This window comes from Salvia hispanica, chromosome 5 (genome assembly GCF_023119035.1).
Source record: "Salvia hispanica cultivar TCC Black 2014 chromosome 5, UniMelb_Shisp_WGS_1.0, whole genome shotgun sequence".
In the NCBI taxonomy this organism is placed as follows: Eukaryota; Viridiplantae; Streptophyta; class Magnoliopsida; order Lamiales; family Lamiaceae; genus Salvia; species Salvia hispanica.
Window position 1 is genome coordinate 16768026 of NC_062969.1, and position 23202 is coordinate 16791227.

The 23202-nt window shown below is 33.3% G+C and overlaps 2 protein-coding genes across 4 annotated transcripts; one reads left to right on the forward strand and one right to left on the reverse strand.

The window, feature by feature from the left end:
• Positions 1-418: 418 nt before the first annotated feature.
• LOC125188828 (villin-3-like) lies at positions 419-9470 on the forward strand. Of its 3 annotated transcripts, XR_007170783.1 has the most exons (24): positions 419-570; positions 2676-2780; positions 2971-3070; positions 3211-3279; positions 3361-3597; positions 3733-3910; positions 4039-4171; positions 4698-4857; positions 4934-5084; positions 5162-5262; positions 5357-5515; positions 5712-5780; positions 5862-5930; positions 6028-6165; positions 6594-6722; positions 7126-7273; positions 7390-7400; positions 7490-7630; positions 7705-7830; positions 8006-8071; positions 8250-8514; positions 8608-8837; positions 8911-9092; positions 9251-9470. XR_007170783.1 is itself a non-coding variant. In XM_048085887.1 (23 exons), exons 2-23 carry the CDS (start codon positions 2725-2727, stop codon positions 9022-9024), a joined length of 2850 nt encoding a protein of 949 aa, XP_047941844.1. In that variant the 5' UTR covers positions 419-570; positions 2676-2724; the 3' UTR covers positions 9025-9470. The 3 variants fall into 3 exon arrangements, 2 of the variants coding, with proteins under 2 accessions (XP_047941844.1, XP_047941845.1); XM_048085887.1 differs by having other exon boundaries at positions 8911-9470; XM_048085888.1 differs by having other exon boundaries at positions 427-570; positions 2685-2780; positions 8911-9470.
• A 6697-nt stretch (positions 9471-16167) lies between these two features.
• On the reverse strand, positions 16168-17520 carry LOC125189527. The gene has a single exon (XM_048086799.1). The coding sequence runs from the start codon at positions 17518-17520 to the stop codon at positions 16168-16170; it is 1353 nt and encodes a 450-aa protein (XP_047942756.1).
• Positions 17521-23202: the final 5682 nt, after the last annotated feature.

The window sequence follows — 23202 nt, forward strand, 5'->3', positions numbered from 1 at the left end:
AATTTAAGACTTGTCTATGGGATACTATTAAATTAATGACATGAGTACCAATTTATGCCCCAATCAATTAAAAATCAAAGCGATAAATCATAAATAAGAGTCTAAACACCATAAATTGAAGCTCGCGTTATGAAAATGTCACTCAATCATCCACATCATCAATTGAATGTCACTCAATCGTCAACATCCTATAATTTAAGCTGAAATCCGCATCTATTTATATTATACAGTATTAAAAAACGTATTATTTCGAAACCGGAAAAAAGAAAAAAAAAACGTATTATTTCAGAAAGTTAGGTGATTTATCCGATGCTAATAACTCTAAAATTTATAAAGAATAGTGAATTATTGAGTTCTTTTTTTTAATCTTAAAATAAATTTCTCCTAACTATGTCTCCGAGTCTTTCTATTTCTCAACTTTTTCCCAATTGCCAGCTCTTCTGCTTCATCTCTATAAACCTCTCTCTTTTTTCATACAATCTCTCTCTCTCTCTCAAAATTCCGGCTACTAATATTTCGTGAATACGAACTGAACTGAAGTGTGATAGAATTTGAAGATCTCTCTCAAAGGTTTGCGCTTTGCTGATTGAATTAAGATCCATTTTATTGCATTTCTGCATGCTTTATTCAACTGTTTGTTAACTTTTCCTATGTGATTGGCTCTGTGCTTGTGTTGATCTGAGGTTTAAGGGATGTTTGTGGGATGGATTTTGCTAATTCTTGCTCATCGTTTATTCGTTACTCTAATTACAAATATGATATGAGAATATTTACTTTTGAAGATTTCCAGCTGTTGCTGGTTATATTACTTGAAATTCAATTATTTGGAAAACTGAAATAATTTGTTATGATCTCTCAATTTTAAGATGGAATGTGATAGGAGAGTGGTCTTACGTTTGAATTTGGAAGTTTGAGATTTTCTGTGTCAAATTGAAATTTCAGTGAATTGTCAATGCTGTTGATCAACGATTGGCATTGTTGTAGACTTGTAGGTAGAAAACCTCTGATATTGTTGCCTTTTACTTTGGGTAGGTTATTTTGTTCGATCTAAAGAGAAATTCCACTTTAAAATGTTGCAATTTTATTGTTGAGAATTGGGACACCTGAAAATGATTAAGTTTCCTGGTTTTCCCTTCTGACTCTATCTAACTATACATGTCTATGAGCCTGTGTTCAATGTTGTCAATGGGATATGGGGCGGTCGACCTCAGGGAATATGGCAGGTCGGCATGGTGGGATAAGGCGGTCGTTAAATAAATATTATTCATATATATGTGAAATATGAAATATGAAATATAAAATGCAAATATTTAGAAAATAATAAAAAATATAATATCTCAAATCTTAGAACAGTATTTAAAGCATAGTCATAAACAATTATATAAGTATCATGTCTAAATTACTGGCGGCTGGGCGGCAGTGCTGGACATGGGCAGGAGGTGGTGCCAGGCCGGTGGTGGGCGCAGCGCAAGGAGATTGGAGATAGGGTAGAGAGCGAGAAAGAGTGAGTTATTTTTTTTTTACCAATAGGTTTGAGATTTTAAACTTAAAACTCTCTTTATAATTAAGAGAGGGGTATGTGGGGTCATGTTATTTGGTAGAGAGAGAGAAAGAGTGAGTTATGTTATTTGGTAAACGGGGTGGGTTATGGGTTCATGGGCTAAAAAATGAAAATGAGCTCCACAAAGGCCATGGGGCCCATGGCTGCCACACCAAAAACTGCCATAATCCACCATGGCGATGGTGTTTTTCTTAAAATCAGCCATGTTATTGCCTATTGGGCCATGACCGCCATTTAACAACATTGACTGTGTTTAAGCAAGTTTTAGCCAGGGGCAGTATTATTATGTATGTCATAATGAAGCAGGACATTAGGATACACCAGCCTATAGCAAATGCAGATTACACTCTGGTTAAAGTGGACTTTCTGCCTCATAAGTTGAATGACTGTTGTAATCAGAATGACATGTAGCCATTTTGTGCCTGCCGTGTGGATTTTGGCATTTCCTTCTGCGTTTTTAAGGTGGTAATATGTGAACATGCTTTGAGTGAATTCTATGCTAGAAATCAAATAGTACTATAAATTCCACATAGATTTATCATAACTCTCCTATGTCAAATGTTTAGTGCATGGATATAAAATCATGCATTGATACTTTTTGCACCCGAACATGTATGGCTATAGTCCACTTAATATACTACTAGATACTGACTGCTAGATGAGAGGTCTTGACCATCCAACCTCCTCCAGAGGCCAAAAATTATTGATTTGAGTGGTACTGATTGGCCAGTTTCTGGAAATTTTATTTTTCTGGAATCCATTTTCTATTATATAATATGGTCATTAGCTGGGCTACAAGGAATAGGCAGTTTATATCCTGGAGAATTCCTTCCTTCCTGATCTTGTGTGCCATTGTTTGGAAAAACTGGTCTTCCATTTATCATTACTCAAACCAGCATAGCAGACAGCATAGCAGACTGCTGTTTTTCTCTTTTCTTGTTCTTAAAAGGGATAGTGGATTTCATATTGCTTGCTTTATGTAAATATTCGTTTTATACTCTTCTTTATCTTTTGAATGATCGCAGAGCTATGATAGGAGAACTTAGATTTTTACACAGCACAGTTTTGCATTCATCCTAATCTCTTTCTTTCTGGTGACTGCATTCATCATTAGGGCTTGAAGATATTGGCCCCTGTTTTGAAATTCAGAAGGATATCATACAATGTCTAGCTCAGCAAAAGCTCTGGAGCCTGCGTTTCAAGGAGCGGGTCAGAGAGTGTATCCTTAATTATGGAAGCTGACTTGATTGCCTGACCTTATTGTTTAGTACTCAGTAATTTATAGTAACATGTTCGGCTTGAATGTATTATGTAAATCTGTAATTGAAAAATTCCACTTATTAGCCATTTCACACTTCAGTTCGTTTAGTTTGATTTTTGTATTGTTTGTTAAACTTAATACCATACAGAGGGACTGAGATTTGGAGGATCGAGAACTTTCAACCAGTTCCTTTGCCAAAGTCTGACTATGGTAAATTCTGCTGCGGAGATTCATATATTATTCTTGAGGTGTGCTTGTCTGTTCCCTAAGTCTTATTGACAAGATAACTTCCTTAAATCTTGTGGAATCACTATTTTTTTTTTATCAAGTAAAGCAAGAAGTAATCTATGTTTTGGATTAACCATATATCATATGCTTCTCTGTGCAGACTAGTGCCGGGAAGGGAGGTTCTTATCTTTATGACATTCACTTTTGGCTTGGAAAGGACACTAGCCAGGTATTGATCTTGTTCACGTTTGTATTCATAGTATACCATCTTGTTATCTGCATTGGAACTCAAGTTTTTGCAATGACTTAGGATGAAGCTGGGACTGCAGCTATCAAAACTATTGAACTTGATGCTGTTCTTGGTGGGCGTGCTGTGCAGTACAGAGAACTACAAGGACATGAGTCTGACAAATTCTTGTCTTACTTTAAACCATGCATCGTACCGCTAGAAGGTGGTGTTGCCACTGGATTTAGGAAAACGGAAGAAGAAGAGTTTAAAACGCGGTTATACATTTGTAGAGGAAAAAGAGTTGTTAGACTGAAGGAGGTAGGATTGGAGCATTCTAGTACCACAACATTATAGCAAATGACTAATTTTCCATGTCATGAGCATCAATATATTGAAGTATCTCATAGCATATTTTTCATATAGAAAATCAACTTGTTTTTTGGTCAATTGCAGGTCCCGTTTTCACGGTCCTCACTAAACCACGATGATGTTTTTATTCTTGATACCAAGGACAAGATATATCAATTCAATGGTGCAAACTCTAATATTCAAGAAAGGGCCAAGGCATTAGAAGTAATTCAGTTTTTAAAGGATAAGTATCATGAGGGAACATGTGATGTTGCAATTGTTGGTGAGTGCAGTCATAGACTCATAGTGTCTAGCATTTTCTGTTTCCTGTTCATCTATGTGTAACTCTGTTATCTCTATGCGGTTTTACCTTCAGTTATTTTCTAAAAGCATGCCAATGTCTTAACGTAGATGATGGGAAATTGCAAGCTGAGACATCTTCTGGTGAATTCTGGGTACTCTTTGGTGGGTTTGCTCCAATTGGTAAAAAGGTTGCGACTGAAGATGATGTCATACCAGAGAAGACCCCTGCCAAGCTTTTTAGGTAATTGGGTTTGAGTTTTTATTTTCTACATATTTGAGTAAGCATTGTTGGCTGCATATAAATTACACAAGTGTAAAGCTGGTTGGTTATTTAACTTTTGAGAATGGATAGAAGGTTATGGAGGAGGAAAGTTATGTAATGCACAACACCTGATGCGAAGGAGAAAATCCAAATATTTGTACTAAATGGCAGTGTGGAATCTATATACTTATGCATTCAACACATGGTTCTCTTTTGAGGTCGTAATGTTGACATGTTGTATATAGATGTTGAGCTTAAAAAACTACTTTCTTACTGACAATTTATCAGTATCAATTTTTACATTGGAGGTTCACATCACATGGCACATAGACCTAATGCAATCATAACCATCAAACTTTTCTCAGGTTTCCCACTTTTCATGCGTTTCAAGCTTTAAAGTGTTTTAAGGGTCATTACTTCTACATTTTATTTTACTCTTGTGTATGATTATCAACTCCTGTAAGTAAAGGTTCATTACTTCTGTCTTTCATTTGCCCCTTGACAGTATTGTTGATGGTCAAGTTAAGAGCGTAGATGGTGAACTTTCCAAGTCACTTTTGGAAAATAACAAATGCTATATGCTGGATTGTGGTTCTGATGTATTTGTTTGGGTCGGTCGGGTTACTCAAGTTGATGACAGGAAAGCCGCCATTCAAGCTGCAGAGGTAGAGGAACAAAATCTCACCTTCACATGTTGGTATTGCTACTAGCAGTTGTAAACTCATGCAAATGACGTTTCAGGATTTTGTGGCCAGCCAAAATAGGCCAAAGTCAACCCATTTAACTCGGCTAATTCAAGGTCATGAAACTCATTCATTCAAGTCCAACTTTGATTCCTGGCCATCAGGATCAGCTGCTCCCGTTGCTGAGGAGGGAAGGGGAAAAGTAGCAGGTATATACCAGTCTGAAGGTTCAGGGACATGTTGCTGCAAAATTCCTTCAAATTATTTAACTTTTGATGTTATGTAGCTTTACTGAAGCAGCAAGGTGGTGTCATGAAGGGAGCTAGTAAAAGTGGTCCTGTAACTGAGGAAATTCCTCCTTTGCTTGAAGGAGGTGGAAAGAAAGAGGTTTAACTTCTGCTATATATTTATGGTTGCTCCTCTGGTTGGCTTAGTTGTTTGTTTGTAACATGGAAATGTGTGTAATTTATTGTACATTCAGGTTTGGTGCATCAATGGCAGTGCCAAAACTCCTGTCCCTAGTGAAGATATTGGTAAATTTTACAGTGGAGATTGCTATATTGTGCTGTACACATACCATTCTCATGAAAGAAAAGATGACTACTACCTGTGTTGTTGGATTGGAAAAGACAGCATCGAGGTATAATAAATTGCCATTATAGCGTGAAAGTAGTGCAAATGATTTTAGATGCGAAAAACATAAATTTATTAATTTGAGGTGGAAGAAAATTTCACTGTGGTAGCTATGTTATGATACGGATTAGTTTAGGACTTATGTCAGTGTTTGATACGTTGGCTTAGAAAACTGAGCTAACAAGTGGGTACCAAAATTTCAGGAGAACCAAAAGATGGCTGCTAAACTATCCAACACAGTATATAACTCACTGAAAGGGAGGCCAGTGCTGGTAATGATAGACCTCATCTTTGTGATATTAAGCAAATAGATACAGGAAATAAGCTATAAAGTATAAACATGCATTGTACAGGGTATGATATATCAAGGGAAAGAGCCGCCCCAGTTTGTTGCAATCTTTCAGCCGATGGTGGTCTTAAAGGTGAGTAATACATGGAAGGAAAGACGAGTTAATAGTAAATGCAAGAAAAACATAATATGTTGATCATTCTCCCCACATTCTCAAATTGTTTTGTTAGGGTGGAGTGAGTTCGGGTTACAAGAATTATATAGCCGACAAAGGCTTAAATGATGAAACATACACTTCTGATGGTGTGGCTCTAATCCGCATATCTGGGACTTCTCCGCATAACAACAAGGCTGCTCAAGTTGAAGCTGTGAGATTTCTTGTTTGACCTTATTTTATTTTTGTCTGATTTCTCTGTACTTAAAACTTGGATCATTCATTACTCTACAAATTCTTCAACATGTCCACTTATGCTTATCTTAGATCATTCTACATCATTAGTTGGTTCATGCTCTTGTTTCTGGACACTTTAACTGAGCTTCCATGCTGCTAACATGAACTTAAACCTCTTGCACGTGTTAGGTAAGAAGAAAGATAGGATACTGATTCCTGGACTTGAGAAAGTTAGAAGTTAAAACTGCAATTAATATCTTATCTTAAGGGTCTTATGTAAACAGAGTTCAGATAATCACTGGCTTCAGTTTCATGTCAAAATTGTGAAGAGTTGATGAGCTGTCCTGTGTGTTTATCCCACTTGTCTGTACTGATTCAGCTTTTTATCAATTTTTATCTTCCTAGGCTGCAACATCGTTAAACTCAAATGAATGTTTTCTGCTGCAATCTGGATCTTCAATTTTCTGCTGGCAAGGTAATCAATGCACCTTTGAACAGCAGCAATGGGCAGCCAAAATTGCTGAATTTCTGAAGGTTAGCACTTTTGCACAGTAAACTTCAAGATCTCAGTATCTTGATTAAATTTTTTTTCATATCTGTAATGTATCATATGTCTGCTCGGTTTCTGAGACAATGTGGCAGAAATATAAATGATGTTCATACTGTTCTTTTACTATGCATTTCTACATGATGTGATTACATTTTCTTAGAAATTAGCTTCTCGTAGCATCTCTCTATTAGAATCAAATGAACACTAATATGTGCATCTTAAAGTTAATTTGGCTCAACTATTTGGCATTATAATTTTGAAAGATCCCTTTTCTGTTGCATCTCAAAGTTGAGACTTCTAGTTGCTTATGGATACTTTACTAGTATATTATATAGTGTCGACTGCCTTTCAATTTGACATTATGAACTATGATGTTCATGAACTCAGCCGGGATCAACTATTAAACTCACCAAAGAAGGAACTGAAAGCTCATCCTTTTGGTTTCCTCTTGGAGGAAAACAAAGCTACACCAGCAAGAAGATTACATCTGATGTTGTCAGGGATCCCCACTTATTTGGATTCTCCTTCAATAAAGGTAGCGATTTTGTTAGTGATACTACTTTGTGACATGCTGCCACATGTACTTAACGATTTATGGCTAGTTCTAACCTTTTTCCACTTTGATGCACATGCTGCCACATGTACTCGCAGGGAAGTTTGAGGTACACTGGATGTAAATTAGTTCAGAAGTTTGTTTTTTGCTGTTGATACACCACAAGCATGTATTCTAACATGACATATAATTATTTAGGTGGAAGAAATATACAACTTCTCGCAAGATGACCTTTTAACTGAAGATATATTGATACTTGACACAAATGCTGAAGTGTTTGTCTGGGTTGGTCAATCAGTTGACTCTAAAGAGAAGCAAAATGCTTTTGAAATTGGCCAGGTAGTAGAATGCCTTACTGTTGAGTTACTATTGTAATTCTGTTTGTGCTCCATTGACCGGTGAAGCTTATGCAGAAATATATTCAACTGGCCGCTTCCTTGGAGGGGTTGCCCCCAAAGGTTCCATTATACAAAGTGACAGAGGGAAATGAACCAAGCTTCTTCACCTCCTATTTTTCGTGGGACCCTGCTAAAGCTAGTGTATGACATAGATATTCATCTCTGGAGTGTTACATGATATCCTGCGTTCTTTATTTTTTTGCAAACCAATTTTGAGACATGATCATTGGAGTTGGCATATGTGCATTTCTGTTACAATGAGTGGCTGACTAGATTGTGATGGTTTTAACTAAGCTTTCTTTCTCTTTGAAAACAGGCACATGGAAATTCATTCCAAAAGAAGATCATGCTACTCTTTGGGGGTGGTGGTCATGCTGCGGAGGTAATCCCGAATAATGTACTGTTATGTGCATGAATGCTGATTTCAACCCTATAAAAATTTGCTTGTTTAATGGAGTATATCTATTTCTATGCATGCTAGCTATTGTTACTTTATTGGTGGATTAACAGGATTTTGATTGAACTACAAATTGACTTGGTTCAGTTTATCTGCTAAACAGGAGAGGTCCAATAGTCCTAATAATGGGGGACCGACTCAAAGAGCTTCTGCTCTAGCTGCTTTGAACTCTGCCTTTACTTCAACTTCATCTCCAAAGGCTACTTCTGCCCCTCGTTCAGGGGGGAAAAGTGCGGCCTCACAGAGAGCAGCTGCTGTGGCTGCTCTATCAAATGTTCTGACTGCTGAAAAGAAAGGCCCAACAGACGTCTCTCCTTCCCGACCAAGTAGACCAAGTAGAAGTCCACCACGAGAAGCTCGCCCTTCTGGTATCGTAGATGTCCTTTCGTGCAACATGCTCTCTTTCCCAGTCAAGCTAAAGTTGTATAGCTAATGCTTAGAAAATTTACTTTCTGCTCCAGGGAAGAGTGAAGATCCTAATGAGACTGAAGAATCAAAAGAGGACGTGCAAGTCAAGGAAAACGAGACAGTTGCGACCGAACCAGAAACCAATGGGGAGGACTTGGGATCAAAGCCAGAGTCTACGCAGGAAGAGAATGGCTCTGAAAGTGGCCAGAGTACATTCAGCTATGACCAATTGAAGGCCAAATCCAAAAATCCCGTGACGGGGATTGATTTTAAACGAAGAGAGGTTTGTTCTTGAACAGACATTTATACCTCATATCCACAGGCGCTGATTCTTTCTTCCAAACCATGATTTTCAGGCTTATCTTTCGGATGAGGAATTTGTGTCAGTAATGGGAATGGCGAAAGATGCTTTCTACAAGCTGCCCAAGTGGAAGCAGGACATGAACAAAAAGAAAGTTGATCTCTTCTAGAAAAGATAGATGGAAAGAACCGGTCTCACATTCAAGAAATGGATTCTTGCTCTGCTTCCAATCTTTTGGTTTGTCTCTCTCTACTCCTGTCATGATGTCTGAATCTGGACACACCATCTATATTTTTCGTGTTCTGCCTTACAAATTCATCAAGAGTCTTTTCGTATTTGGGTTTGGTTGGGTATGTAGAGTGTCTGCGCTGAAGAGTGATATCTTTTTTTTCCAGTTTCGTCTTCAATATACATGTCATGACTCCGTTTGTAGCCTGAAAAATCGGAGGCAGATTTCAATTCTTTGATTTTGGTTGGTATGTGGTCAGAGTTCTTCATCCCCTTCATCCTTTTAATCATATATTTTTTTTGAGTTAGAAGGGTGTATATGTATTTCATTTTGTACATGCTTAAGGAATGTAGATGAAGTTATATGAAATATTGTATTTGATGTTATGAACTCTCCCTTTTTATGAATTCGAGTGAGAGATATTGGTTTTGATCATTAGATATATATTTTGGCACTTATATTTCTTTTGTAGCAGAATCTTATTAAAACTTAAAGTGGGTTCGTTCTTTTTTGCTAGCCTTTTTTATCATTTTAATTTTCTTGCAGAATAAGTTGTCTCATATCATGCCAAAGTGCAATTATCTGATCTAATTTTATATGGCAAGGTCGGTAATTTGTTTTGGATATTATAGATTGGGCAGTGATAAACATAGGTAAATTGCACATACATAATTAAAAATTTTCGAGCATTAAGAATTTGTTTATTAAGTCGAATTATTATAAAATAAATCACATACGGAGTACTAGTATTCTACGATAATCTATGAAAACATTAAAATTTTAAATTAAATATCTATATATTTAAACAAATTGATACTTTTATTGAATATTGTATTATTATTTTGAATCTAAGTTCGAAATAATGTGAAAATTTTATAAAATTATCACATCATTTCCTCTTTATTGCTATAAAATAACATAACTAATAACAAAATTAAATTGTACTAATTTAGTTCAATTTAATTTTTTTTAATTCTGATTTATTACTATTTTCATTCATTTATACTCCATTGGTTCCATTAAAAATCAAGTTTTTTTTTTATTTCTTTTACTTTATTCTCTTCTCATTAACTCGCAAATAATCCTATATAAAATTATAAAATCTCGTGCCGAAATCCAAATATTTTATTTCTAATGAAATAGAGTGAGTATCATTTTAATTTTCTTGCGGAATAAGTTCTCATATCATGCCAAAATGCAATCATCTGTTCTAATTTTATATATTTAAGCATGACAATTATTAACCTTAAATCACGACAAAAATGAGGAACCCCAGCAATCAGCATCATTATTTGGTCGTATATTTTAGTTATGGTCCACAAATATTACTTGTTTGTTTGCAAAATTTCAATAGAAACTGATGTGGTCTTTGTTTTGTCGCAATTTAATAGTGTATGTGTGATTTTTTTAAGTTAAAATAAAGAAAGTAAGTATATCCACACTAATCATAATTTCATATGATTAAGATTGACGTCATCGTAATTATTCTCTGTTTATAAATTGTATATGTCGTTATCACTAATCGGTAATGTGCTTGACCAAGATCGACAATATATATATGCAGAATAACTTAGTTAGAAATTTATTTAAATATTTTAATTATACTTATACAATTGGAAAATTTCGATTTCTCAACTTGGGTAATTAATTCGGCTGAATTTATATTTTAAAAATAATATGAATAAATTAAAATTTGAAAACTCTTAATTTGAAGAATTAAAAGAAGATTTTGGTATCCATTTCTATAAGTGGACTAACACTTTCTGGATTAGCTTAGACCCACTCAAATAATCGATGATTGTCTAGTCTTGATTTGAAATTGGAAGAGCCATAATAAATATTGAAAGAGATAAGAGTTAAAATAAAATTAGATATATATTGATCATGTGCAGTCTAATTAAATGAGCAATGAATTCAAATAGTTGGCAATGGTGTGGAATAATATCTCCTCCAAGCACTATATATGTTAGTATTTCACAATATCATTTCTTCAATGATTGATTGCATATACATATGGATGCATGGAATAATAGGTGGCAGTGAAATAGAAATGTAAGTAACAAATAAAAAAAAACATAAAAGATCAAAACAAAATTATAAATATTTCAGGCATAAAAGAATTTCGTGTATGTTTGTTTTTATTGGTAAGTTGGTAGTAGTTACAATACATGCCTCGTCCCACTGAAGATAAGAGCACTCCCAATGGGTCGGCGTTAAATCCGGCAAAAAATCGCCGGATTATCGCCGGGCGTTGGGGAGAATTCCGCGATAATTCGGCGTTAATTCTACCGAATTAACGCCAACTCCCGAAAATTCGCCGGATTATCGCCGACCACTGTGGGCGATAATCCGGCGATAAAAATAGTTTTTTTTTTTTTTAATTTCCCCCCCTATAAATTTAAAATTTAATAATTAATTTAAAATAAATAATTTCCCCCCTATTTTTTTTTAATTTTCGTCGTTGTAATTTTTTACTCGTGTTTAATACAATGAACTTTATTACTATTATTTGTCTTGTCTTATAAATTAGCTAGCTTTATTATATACAAAAATAAAACAATTAAATTAGTAATGATGTAAAAATGAAATGTTGAGTTTGGGAGAAATAAGGGAGAAACCATTGGAGCAGTTGGCTAAAAGTTGGCTAAAAACTGGGGATAAATTTTTTGGTGCTGATGTGGCAGGAGTTAGGGAGAAATAAGGGAGTTTTTAGCCGGACCATTGGGAGTGCTCTAACAACTTTTCTTTTCGATTTGTCCCAATTAAAATGACTCGTTATTAAAACTGGAAACATCTTTATTTTTACTTTATTCTATTTTTATTAATACTATACTTTCTCCACTTAACACAAAAAATTAAAGCTGCATAAAAGTCTCGTGCTATCCTAGGAAGGTGTCATCTTTCTTGGGATGGAGGGAGCAGTACAATGAATTTCGTTTTCTTATTTACTCTATTCGGTTAATACTTTATAAATTGATTTCTCATGTATATAAACGTCGTGCTAATTATTCTCCACATGATGCATGGAATTGCACAAATCAGCACGATTTGATTTGTTACTCTAAAAAACATTAGTACTTAATATAATATCAGTATTTAGAAAAACACAATAACTTGCATAAGATTATGTTTTACATTACATGTGAAGAAGTGTGAATCGAATTATATACAATAAAAAAAATAAAAAATTAATGATTCCATATCTCGAAAATTCATTGCTAGAATATGCAATATACGGTTTGGGAAATGAGATACGTTCGTCCATGTATTATTGGTTTGTCATTATGCAATCTTACATAATAAGGAATTAAATATGCAAGATTCTTACGACACAAATAATTTGCGTACATGTGTGTGTATATACGTGTGTATTTGCAGCTTGACCAGCACTGAATTCATGTGGATGATCGATGTAGGTCCATCATACATTTATTTATATTATATTGTTTCTGTATTTGTCGATATCAAATGCGATTTAATTATTAATTATTATCACGTCATTTTTTCATGGACTATGCACACAGATATGTAAATCTTTTTAAGCCAAATTATAATATATATATCTAGATTTTAGATTGTGTTTATACTTTAAAACTAGCCTTAAATATAACAAATTTTGGTTTTAATTAAATTTCAAACGGTATGGGTGTATGTATCTACCGTGGACGAATAGTTTAAAGCAAAATTTTGAAAGAGGTACATTTAAATAGTACTGTAGCTTTTGAATCTAGAATTCGACCAAAATTCATATTTTTAGAGATGAATATTTTCTTAACACATAATATTATTATATGACATATTTTTTTGTGGGTGTAAATTGTGACATGTGCTTGCACGAACAAGTATTTGTGTTTTACTACATGAGAGGGAGGAGGGATAGGTGCTTAGGGTGTGTTTTTTTCTCCATTTTTTTTTGTCAATGCTTATAATGGGAAACTTTTTTATGCTTGTTTCCACCCAATGACATAATAGCTTCTTCTATAAAATCCACTTTAAAAACAATTGGATTCCAAGTTTGAAAAAGTTGTCCCCCACAGTGTGTGAAGATATATGCAGTCAAATTTCCCATGTTCTAATTTGTAATAAATCAAGAATATAATCTGGAAATAATATGCAGGCCAAGTGTAATTCATTGATGTTGTCGGTGGCGATTTTTGTGGATTGTGATGGAAGTGCAATCATCATGCCATCATGCCAAAACCTTCCAAACCACACGCTTTCACATTTTCAACTTATACTATTTATTACTCCACATTTTATTTTATTTATTTTCTGTGTAAATAATTCAGTCGCTCCCAAAAATATAGTAACTGACATTCTATTGGATACAAATATACTCCTGTTGACTATTGTTACTTTGCGTGTGTTAATTTGTGGAGTAGAAAATTTAAATCAAACTACTCAAGAAATAATTTTGTACTATAAAGTTTTATTTATTTTGTACTTCCTCCCTTCGCTGAAAAATATAATGTGTACAATATATACAAACCACACACCAAGCAAATTTTGATTTTTCTGGACAAGATAGGCATTTAAACCGATTATTAAACGACAGGACAGATAGTATAAACATATACAGACTGGGGTGCACTATGGTGCCACCATAGATAGGATAATACCATACCACCAATATAGTCCGTTAGATCTCATTTATGGATGCCTAGGATTTTCGTGAACAGAACACAGGTTGCAGTATGTTGTATTAGATATTGCAGTCGTGGTAAACTGCAATATTGTTGTGGTAAGACTGCAATTTTCAATGAATAACACTGCAATCTGGTAACGTAAAATTAGAAATTTCCTATTTTATCCCTCCGTATTTTTACACGTGACATCATGGTGTTACAATAAAGAGGGTTGTCATCTTAGTACATCCCTATACTAACTCATATAGTACTTGGAATTAGTTATTATATTCAATGAAAAATAATCCTTTACTTTATTTGTTTGGTTAATTACATGTAAATTTCAAAATAGGAGATCCGAAAAACGATGCTTGGTTACCAGTCTTGAACGGAATTAGGAATAAAATTTTTGTGGACTCAAGATCCGAAATTATTGCTAAAAAAATGCAACGCGTCATTTAGAAATACATACAAACAATACATTGGATATAGCATTAATTAATGATAGTATTAGGGTGATTTGTTTCTCATTATAAAAGTCATGTACCATAGCATGGCCAGGTGGAAATTAAACTCAATCAACATATCAACCTATAAACAAAATAACTAAGAATATCTCCGACCATTATATGAAATTCAAATTTACTTTTGTATAAATGTCATAGTAATTTCACTCCATCATTTACACTAAATTCAAACATAAAAGAATACTTTTTATCCACTATTTTTTTTATTCACAAAATTTTAAAATATGATTTAGATTTGTTTTAGTGTAAACCTAAAGATAAGTATTCCTCCCTCCATTCTAGATAATTCGTCTCACTTTGATTGGACACGAGTTTTAAGAAATGTAATGAAAAGTGAATTGAAAAAATTAGTGAGATGTGAGTCCTGCTTTTATATATTAGTTTTATACTAATAAAATGTGAGTAGAAATGAGTTAGTGGAATATGGGGTCCACTACTAAAAATGGTAAAAGTGAAATGAACAAATTATATGAGACGGACCGAAATGGAAAAATGGGACAAATTATCTGGGACGGAGGAGTATATTTTACTAAAAAAACCCAAAATGAGATTGATTTTAGAGTATCATTGGTCATTGGATATAATTGTCTATTGCATTTTGGGTTTTAATGTACCATTGGAATAAATTAATATCACATTTGGGATTAATTAATTAATCAGCAGAATTTATGTGAAATTATTAAAGGAAGGAGTTAAAATTAATAAAAAAAATTATTGAGATAAGAAATCTTAAAGTCGATAGTCAATTATTACTGTTAAACATCTTATTTCCAGAGTATACGAAAATTGTGAATTCAAATTACAAAATTACTCTATATTTGAGGCCTCCGACATTCTATAGAAGAAATTTAGGAATTGAAATTCATTTAAAAGCAAAATTAGGGAAAGGTTAATAAGCAACATACATCCTAAGCAAAAGGCTAATGTTCATTATAAAAATATTTTGGCCTTTATTTAAAAGTGAAGAAATGCAGAAGAAGTTTCTGCACGCCATCACATCCCAATGCACTCGTAATATTTCCGCCCTCTCGATATTTTAATCCTTAATTGATTTAACAGATAGTATAAAAAATTACATTTAATGTGAAGTAAATTTTAAAGTTAATTAAAACAAGAGAATGTTTTATTTTATTGTCACGTTATAGCAAAAATGTGGGCACGTAGATAACATGGTTGATAAATGTGTAGATTTAGTTGCTTGAATGATTAAATTATTGAATTTGTGGAAAGTTACATTCAAAAATAATTTAAGAATGTGAGTATTCAATGGTTTGATTTGAATATGAGGAGATCAATTACTTGACTGAAACTATGACTTCGAAAGTGGTCATATGAAATTTCTATTGCTTTCTAGTAATTGCTTAATTGAGAGTACTAGATTTTCGTGTTATCCTAATTAAATTTTGCTCTAATTTCTGTATTGATACTAGATTTTCTGTGTTATCCAAATTAAAGTATGCTATTAAAGAAGTCAACGTTTGAGGAATAAAATTGGTGACTGGTGTCAAAATGCACTATAAATTTGGTGATGGTTTTTATTAAGTGAGAATGACGATGAATATAAGAAATGAATTGAGTAGCTTTTATTAAGTGTGAATGGTGTTGCTTAATGTTACTTGAGTTTAAACTTTTATCTTCGTTGAAATTTTAAATCATACAGTACAAAACTATATTGCATAAATTAACAATTATTGCTACTAAATTCTAAGTTGGTGAAATAACCCAAATGTAGACCCAAGTGTGTGATTTAGTGACGGATAAGCTTTTTCATAAAGAGAAACAAATTAATATTAATGAATTAATAGCATTGGCATCAAAACCAATTAAAGATTCAAATTAATAACCCATCAAAAAAACTAAATATTTAAATATGTTTAGAGTAGTATTGTATTATTCACAAGTTCTACTATCAAATAAAACAAAGAAATTCACTACCGACAATCACTATAAACTGTAGAATCTACAGCAAACGGGCATAATTGCTTCATTACCAGGGAATTAACATCCAAATTCGGATTTCCAACCCTAATCAACCCATGATTATTACTCTTCAACAAATTATGCAAACCCGATTTTGACCCGAGTGAACTCAACTCGGGCATCGACTCAGTCGACACCATCAACTTCACTTCCTTCAAAACGTGGTCGTTTTGAACGAGTTGGTTGAAAAGCGCCGCGTCCGCCACCGAGTTTCTCTTCTTCTTGTGCTGCTGCTGCATCGAAGCCCTAACGATATCCGTCAGCATCTTGCTGCATACTCTCCGAATCCCTCTCGACCCGCCCATCAACACGCCCGAGTGGACCCGGACCGGGTGAGTTCTCTTCCCGTGTTTGCCCACGGCGGTGACCAGGACCGACTCGGCCCCCTGAGTCCTGACTCGGCCGAGTGGGTCTCCGAGTACTAGAAATTCCCTCACGTCGACTAACATCACGTGCTTGAAATTCCTCCTGACCCGGCCCAATAGCATCGGGTAGCAGGCCCATCTCCGTAAACTCATCGGGACATGATCCAGGAACCCGGATAGCGAGTTCTCCGGGTCGAGCTCGTCCGCGTCGAAACCCGCCACCGAGCCGTAACTCAGGCGGGTCGACTCGGCGGCGCCGGTGGAATTGCTGCGATTTTTCCGGCCCCAGATGGGCTCGCCGGTTTCTTTCTCTCTCTTGGTGAGTTTCGTGAACTGGGCCACGTCGAAACTCGGTGATGAGTGGGAAACGTTGCTGGATTGGTACCGAGTGAGGAGGTTGAGGAACGAGTCGTTCTCTTCGAGGATGGCGGCGTCGTAGGCGGCGGAATTGGAGGGGAATATGATCAAAAGATCGGATTTTGAGGCGAGCGGGGAGCGGTGGAAGAGGCGGAGGAAGAGTCTCAGCTCGTTCTGAGTTAGCGACTCGACGGCGTGAGCGACGACGAGGTCGGTCATTGCTCTGGTGCCGCGGCGGTAGAGAGTGCCCATTCCCTGCAATGCATGGGAGAGATTGGAGGGGGATTGAATTTGAGGGGAGGTGAGGTGGCGGCGGTAGGTGGCGGAGGGGAGGGTGGAGAGGGTGAAGAGGAGGAGAGAGGTGAAGAGGAGGAGGAGGCAGATGGAGATTGTGGATTGGGCTTTGTGGATGATTTGGGATGAATTTGAGCGGGTGAAGGAGGGAGATGGGGAGAATTGATTGAGATTGGTGGATTTTCTATTGCTGGATTCTTGATTTTCATCTTCTTCGGAGAAGAAAACAAGGAGGAATCCCATTCCCCAGCCTTCGCCATTGCTCTTGCTCTGCTTTGTCATTCCCATCTCTCTCCTAAACACACACCGCGCACTCTCCCTCTCTCTCTCTATATATATATAATACTCCCTCCGTCCCCGAACTAATTTCCATTTTGGTCCGTTCCCAATTAAGAGTAGCACTTCACTTTTACCTGGTAAGTAGATCTCACATTCCATTAACTCATTTCACTCACGTTTCATTATAAAACTAATATAAAAAAGTGGGTCCCACATTCCACTAACTTTTTCAACCAACTTTTATTTACATTTCTTAAAACCCGTATCCGGTCAAAGTGCTACTCCTAATGGGGGACGAATGGAGTACAGTAGTATAATTATATAAATAATGATGAACAAAAAAAATGAATATTAGCATATAATATTATCAAACTTTCAAAGATTTAAGTTTTTCCCATCTAATTTAAAATTGACAAATAATATCACGAACTTTACCCTTAATTTATTATTTTTTCAACAATAAAAAAATTCTGGCTATATTAATATATTGAAGAACAATTTTGGAGTATGTGTTTCAAGAAAAACTATCTTCAAGAATTGAAAAACTTGAAGCTCTCGAAGTTAATGTCAAGAAATTACAAAAAAAAAAATCGTAAAATAAAATTATTTGCCTTAATTTTTCATTGGTGGAAAATAACAAATTCAAGGTAAAGTTCGTGATATTATTTGCCAATTTCAAAGTTCGTGAGAAAAACCCAACTTTTTGAAAGTTCCATGATAATATGTGCCAATATCCCAAAAAAAATATTACCCGTCCTCAAGAAATAGATAAATTTGCAAATGGTAGTATGGATTTTAACATGCAACTGGTAAAATAATAGAGATGAGAAAAAATAATAAAGAGAGAGAAAATATAGTAGAAGTAATGTTAGTGTATTGCGGGGTATATATTATTAATAGTGTATAATTTGGTAAAACGTTTTTTTTTATATTTAGACTTGGTCTAATTTATAGGAATAGGCTAAAACGATAAAACTATCTATTTTTTTTTTTGGACGAAAAAGTAGTAAATTTTTAGTCCATGAAAGTTGCAATAATATTATAAAGGTTATTTATGTTTATGTACGAGAGAGAATTATGACTTTGATTCATTTATTTCCCTTTTGAATCATACTTTGCCTACTTATTTAAGAAAATACAATAAAAATGAACGAATCAAATGGAGCTGGAAGTGATGGTTTTCTATCATAAAAAAAAGTGTAAATAAATACTCCAGTTCTTATTATCTAGTGATATTTAGTCTAAAAAAAGTTTTAAAAATGTAAAAATCATACTAGTACTACTAATAAAACAAAGCAAGTTTCGAGCTTTAGCTTTCTCGCGTCTCTCATCACGTAATCTCTCTTATATATAATTTGCTGACTGAGTTAAAACGAGTGTTAAGAAAGGTGGGAACTTTTAAGAGTGAAAAAAAAGAGACGAATAAATAGCTTTTAATGATTAGACTTTAGGAGGGAATTTCACTTTCCATTATTTAATACTTTTATCAAAATTTTCCCACTTTGTTGTAGTTTATTAAAATCTTGATTTAATAACTGGGGATTAATTAATGGGGTAGGGAGTTTGGGACCGTCGGTGGTAGGCTATATATTCAAAGTTGCATTATTGTACTCAAAATGCAAGGTACAAAATCTTTTATGGGCGACCAAGGAAGAATAGCAGTCCAGATTTTGATTTAATTTTTCCATGTTTTGATAATTTTTCTGAATTATGGTTGGTTGGAAGGAGTAAATTCATGGGCCATCATCATTATAATATGTTTTTTACTATGATAAAATTATACTCCTTCATTATACTATTAAGAGTCTCGATCCACAAATTTCAGATTGGATTAATATCCCTAATCAATATCTCTTTAATTTTGTGGACCTTAGCCAAATACTTTTTTTTCCCTCCAAATCCGAGTTGCTCTGACTCAAATTCTTAACGTTACAGATGTTCTTAATTGGTATTTGACAGACAAGATTATGATTCAGCTTATATGCATAATTCTTAATTGTCATAAAAGGACAATTAAGAAAGAGATATAGTTGCGAAAATTTTGAAATAAAGTCGATTTGTGATCAGATCCTATTTAATTTTATTTCACCAATTTGGATGCGTCACCATTATAATATAATTATGAGGAAATTAAACTTTATCACATTTTATATAATTTTAATTAATTGATCATGATTTAGCCCAACCTAATTTAGTTTAATTTGGTTTCTTTTAAACAAGTATGGGTGTTAAGTAGTTGATGTTTTCGCTTTTTCTTTGTTTATCATATTATGTTCAAAGCAATAATTATACGACATGATAAATTTTAGTGTTTTAGATAATAATATTGATTGATTACTACGTGAAAATCACTCAGAATGAGGTATGGACTCGTATCAAATAACATAAAATTATAATACTACTATTTTCAGTTACTTTATTTGGCTTGAATCATAATGTTTTTAGATTATATGAATCATACAAACTATATTGATGACTTTAAATAAGTAGACCATTTTCTAATATTTTGCTTGTTAAGTCGGTTAATCTCGTCGTACATAACTAAGTATAGACTTCTAGAAATTTTGTGATCATACTAATAGATAATTTTCGTGCTGATACAAAAATACTATAGCGTGAAACTAATGAACTAGTATATCAAGCATTATTGCGTTTATATTCTTATCGAATTGACCCGGTAAGGACACCATAGTTTTGGATTGTGTTAGTATTGGATTGCGTTTATATTCTTATTTTGATTATTTAAATTTTAAAATTCTTATTTTTATTACTTTATTAGATTAGGTTATTGTGTTGCTATCGTGTCATGTCAGAATTCGTGTCGCTATCATTTCGTGTCTACACGAGTCAGATCATGTCGCTAACAACTAAATGCATGTTGTGTTCAGATTTGAATGTTACAAATTGGGTTTATGTTCGAGTTCATAATTTTCATAACAACACATATTGGGATTTAACCGTTATTATCAGATCGACCTGTTAACACAGAATTTGCCAAGCCCTAGACTTAGATAACATAAATTCGGATTGTACCGATGTTTATAATATGAGTATGAAAGTTTAGTTAGTATATTGATTACTTCTGACTTTTCTATTAAAAAATGGCCAAAAAGTACATTAATTTTTTATCAATTTAGGTTTACGACGTAGTTAATAGTACAAACTTATAATGCTGTAAAAAATGCACAAATGGAAGTATATGTTAAAAATTGGTGTATTTTTTCAACACATCTAAACTCTAAAGTTTGTGATAGAAACCTGAATCGACAAAAAATTATAGGAGTACTATTTTTTTTGGTTGGTCCATTAGTATATTGCTTCTTTTTTTTTTTAATTTTGCAGTACTGTTGTATTGGGAAATCAAACTACAATTATGCACATATTGTGCAATACCTTAAATTCTGATAAACATTTGTACGTTTGAAGAATTTGATTAAACTTTCCATCTAAACATGTCAAAACACATTAATCACACGTTACAAAATGATTACATTAACAAATTGAACATGTGTTTACCATGATTGCCCAAAGACTTTTCATGGCTACAATTCTTCCATAATCTGCGGTTACATAGATAGAGAAAATAATCCTAACTATCATTAGATTAATTAGGACTATTTTAACTAACACCACAAATTGCATATGCAGAGATTTTGCTCTATTTTGACTAATCATCATTAATAGTTGAAATCATCCACAAAACATGTGCCAACTTTCTAATTTCTAACCATGTTCATTCACTTAGTTTAACCTAGTACCTAACCCATATAGCACCATGTTCAAACATTACTATTAATTTTTATTTCTATTAAAATTTGCATAATGTATTATCATCATGTCAAAACTAATTTCTATGTTGACTATATTATACATGAAATTATATAGAAATGAAGTTGATCACAAGAATATAGATATGTGATGGTCTATGTATTTATTAGAATCAGTAAATTGATATGTTCGAAGTTCATATTTATTGTACACATACTAGGATAAATACAGTATAGTCGTTGTCAGCAATATATTTATGGCAACGATGCTATTTTATAAACTAAAAACAAAATAAAATATGTATCTATCATCACAGTTGTGCCTTCTACTATAGTATATTAGTATAATATATTAATTTTATTTTTTGAAACTCCACACACAGACAGACATTATATGCTATATATTAATTTTATTTTTTGAAAACCCAGAAACAATTAATACTTTCAGCTTGGTGATGTTGGTTAATTGATTCGATTCAATCCGTATACCTACAAAATTAATGATGAGTCGAGTGTAAAATCAAATACATTTAATACTACGGATTACTTTTTTTATTTTATTTTGATATAGTAGTATTTATTTAGATATAGACATCCATAGATGAAATAAAAGAAAGCTTTCCATTGAATTATATAGGATAGAGTGTCGGTCGTTGGCAGCAGGCCATACGTTAAAATTAAACAGTTAAAATTGAATTATTATTCATTAAAGCTACTACTATTATTTATGTTTTGGTACTAAATTGATGTCGAATGTGTCTTTTGTGAATGACAGGATAATCCCCACACGATTTTTTTTTCTTTTTTTCCCAAGCAGAAAACTGCCCCATTAGATGCATTCAAGATATCATGGCCCCTCCATAAATCGACCTAACTACACACAATTATTATATTCATATTAATATACTATAGTGACTAAGAACATAACAATACACCACTCAACTTCGACTTAAATATATGCATATTATTTAACGAGTAATTTTGCCTCTAAAACTTTCATCGAATTCTAGTTTTGCACAGTAGCTTTCGAATATGTCAGTAAATTATCAAATTTTATATTTATTCTGATTTTGCAACAAATCAAATTTTTGATATTGACATGACTTGCTAATTCATTTACGTGGTACAATTCGACATTAATTAAACAATGCCACATTGTTGACAACAAAGCGACATTGTATTATATAAAATTAAATAATTTCATTTTGTTTCATTAGAATTTATATTAAGAAAGAATGTGGTGAGAGGGAGAAACTGGATGGAGGGAAAGTACAACAAATACAATTATTTAACGAGGGAACATCTTTTATGGTCCACGAACTTTGTCAAAGTATCATTTTAGGTCCGTGAACTTTGAAAATACCATTTAAGGTCCATCAACTATGGGTTAATATCATTTGAAGTACTTTTTTACTATTTTCAAGTTTTTTGGACGAAAATACCCTCAATATCTTAAGGGTATATATTTTAATAAACTTATCATATACTCATATTCTTTATAAAAATCTTTACTATATATTTTTAATGAATTTTCTAAATATAATTTGACCTTCAATATTATCACTTAATTTTGTGATATGCAAGAAAAGATTCTTATTCAATTTTTTATTATTAAAGAAAAATTCTTTATTCAATTTTAATATTCTTTAATATAAAAAATTGAAGAAGCAATTTTACTTGCATGTCACAAAATTAAGTGATAATATTGAAGGTCAAATTATATTTAGAAAATTCGTAAAAAATATATTATAAAGATATTTATATAAAAATATGAGTATATAATAAGTTTATTAAAAATATATACCTTTTAAGGTATTGACTATTGAGGGTATTTTTAATAAAATTATCATATACTCATATTTTTTATAAATATCTTTATTATATATTTTTGATGAATTTTCTAAATATAATTTGACCTTCAATA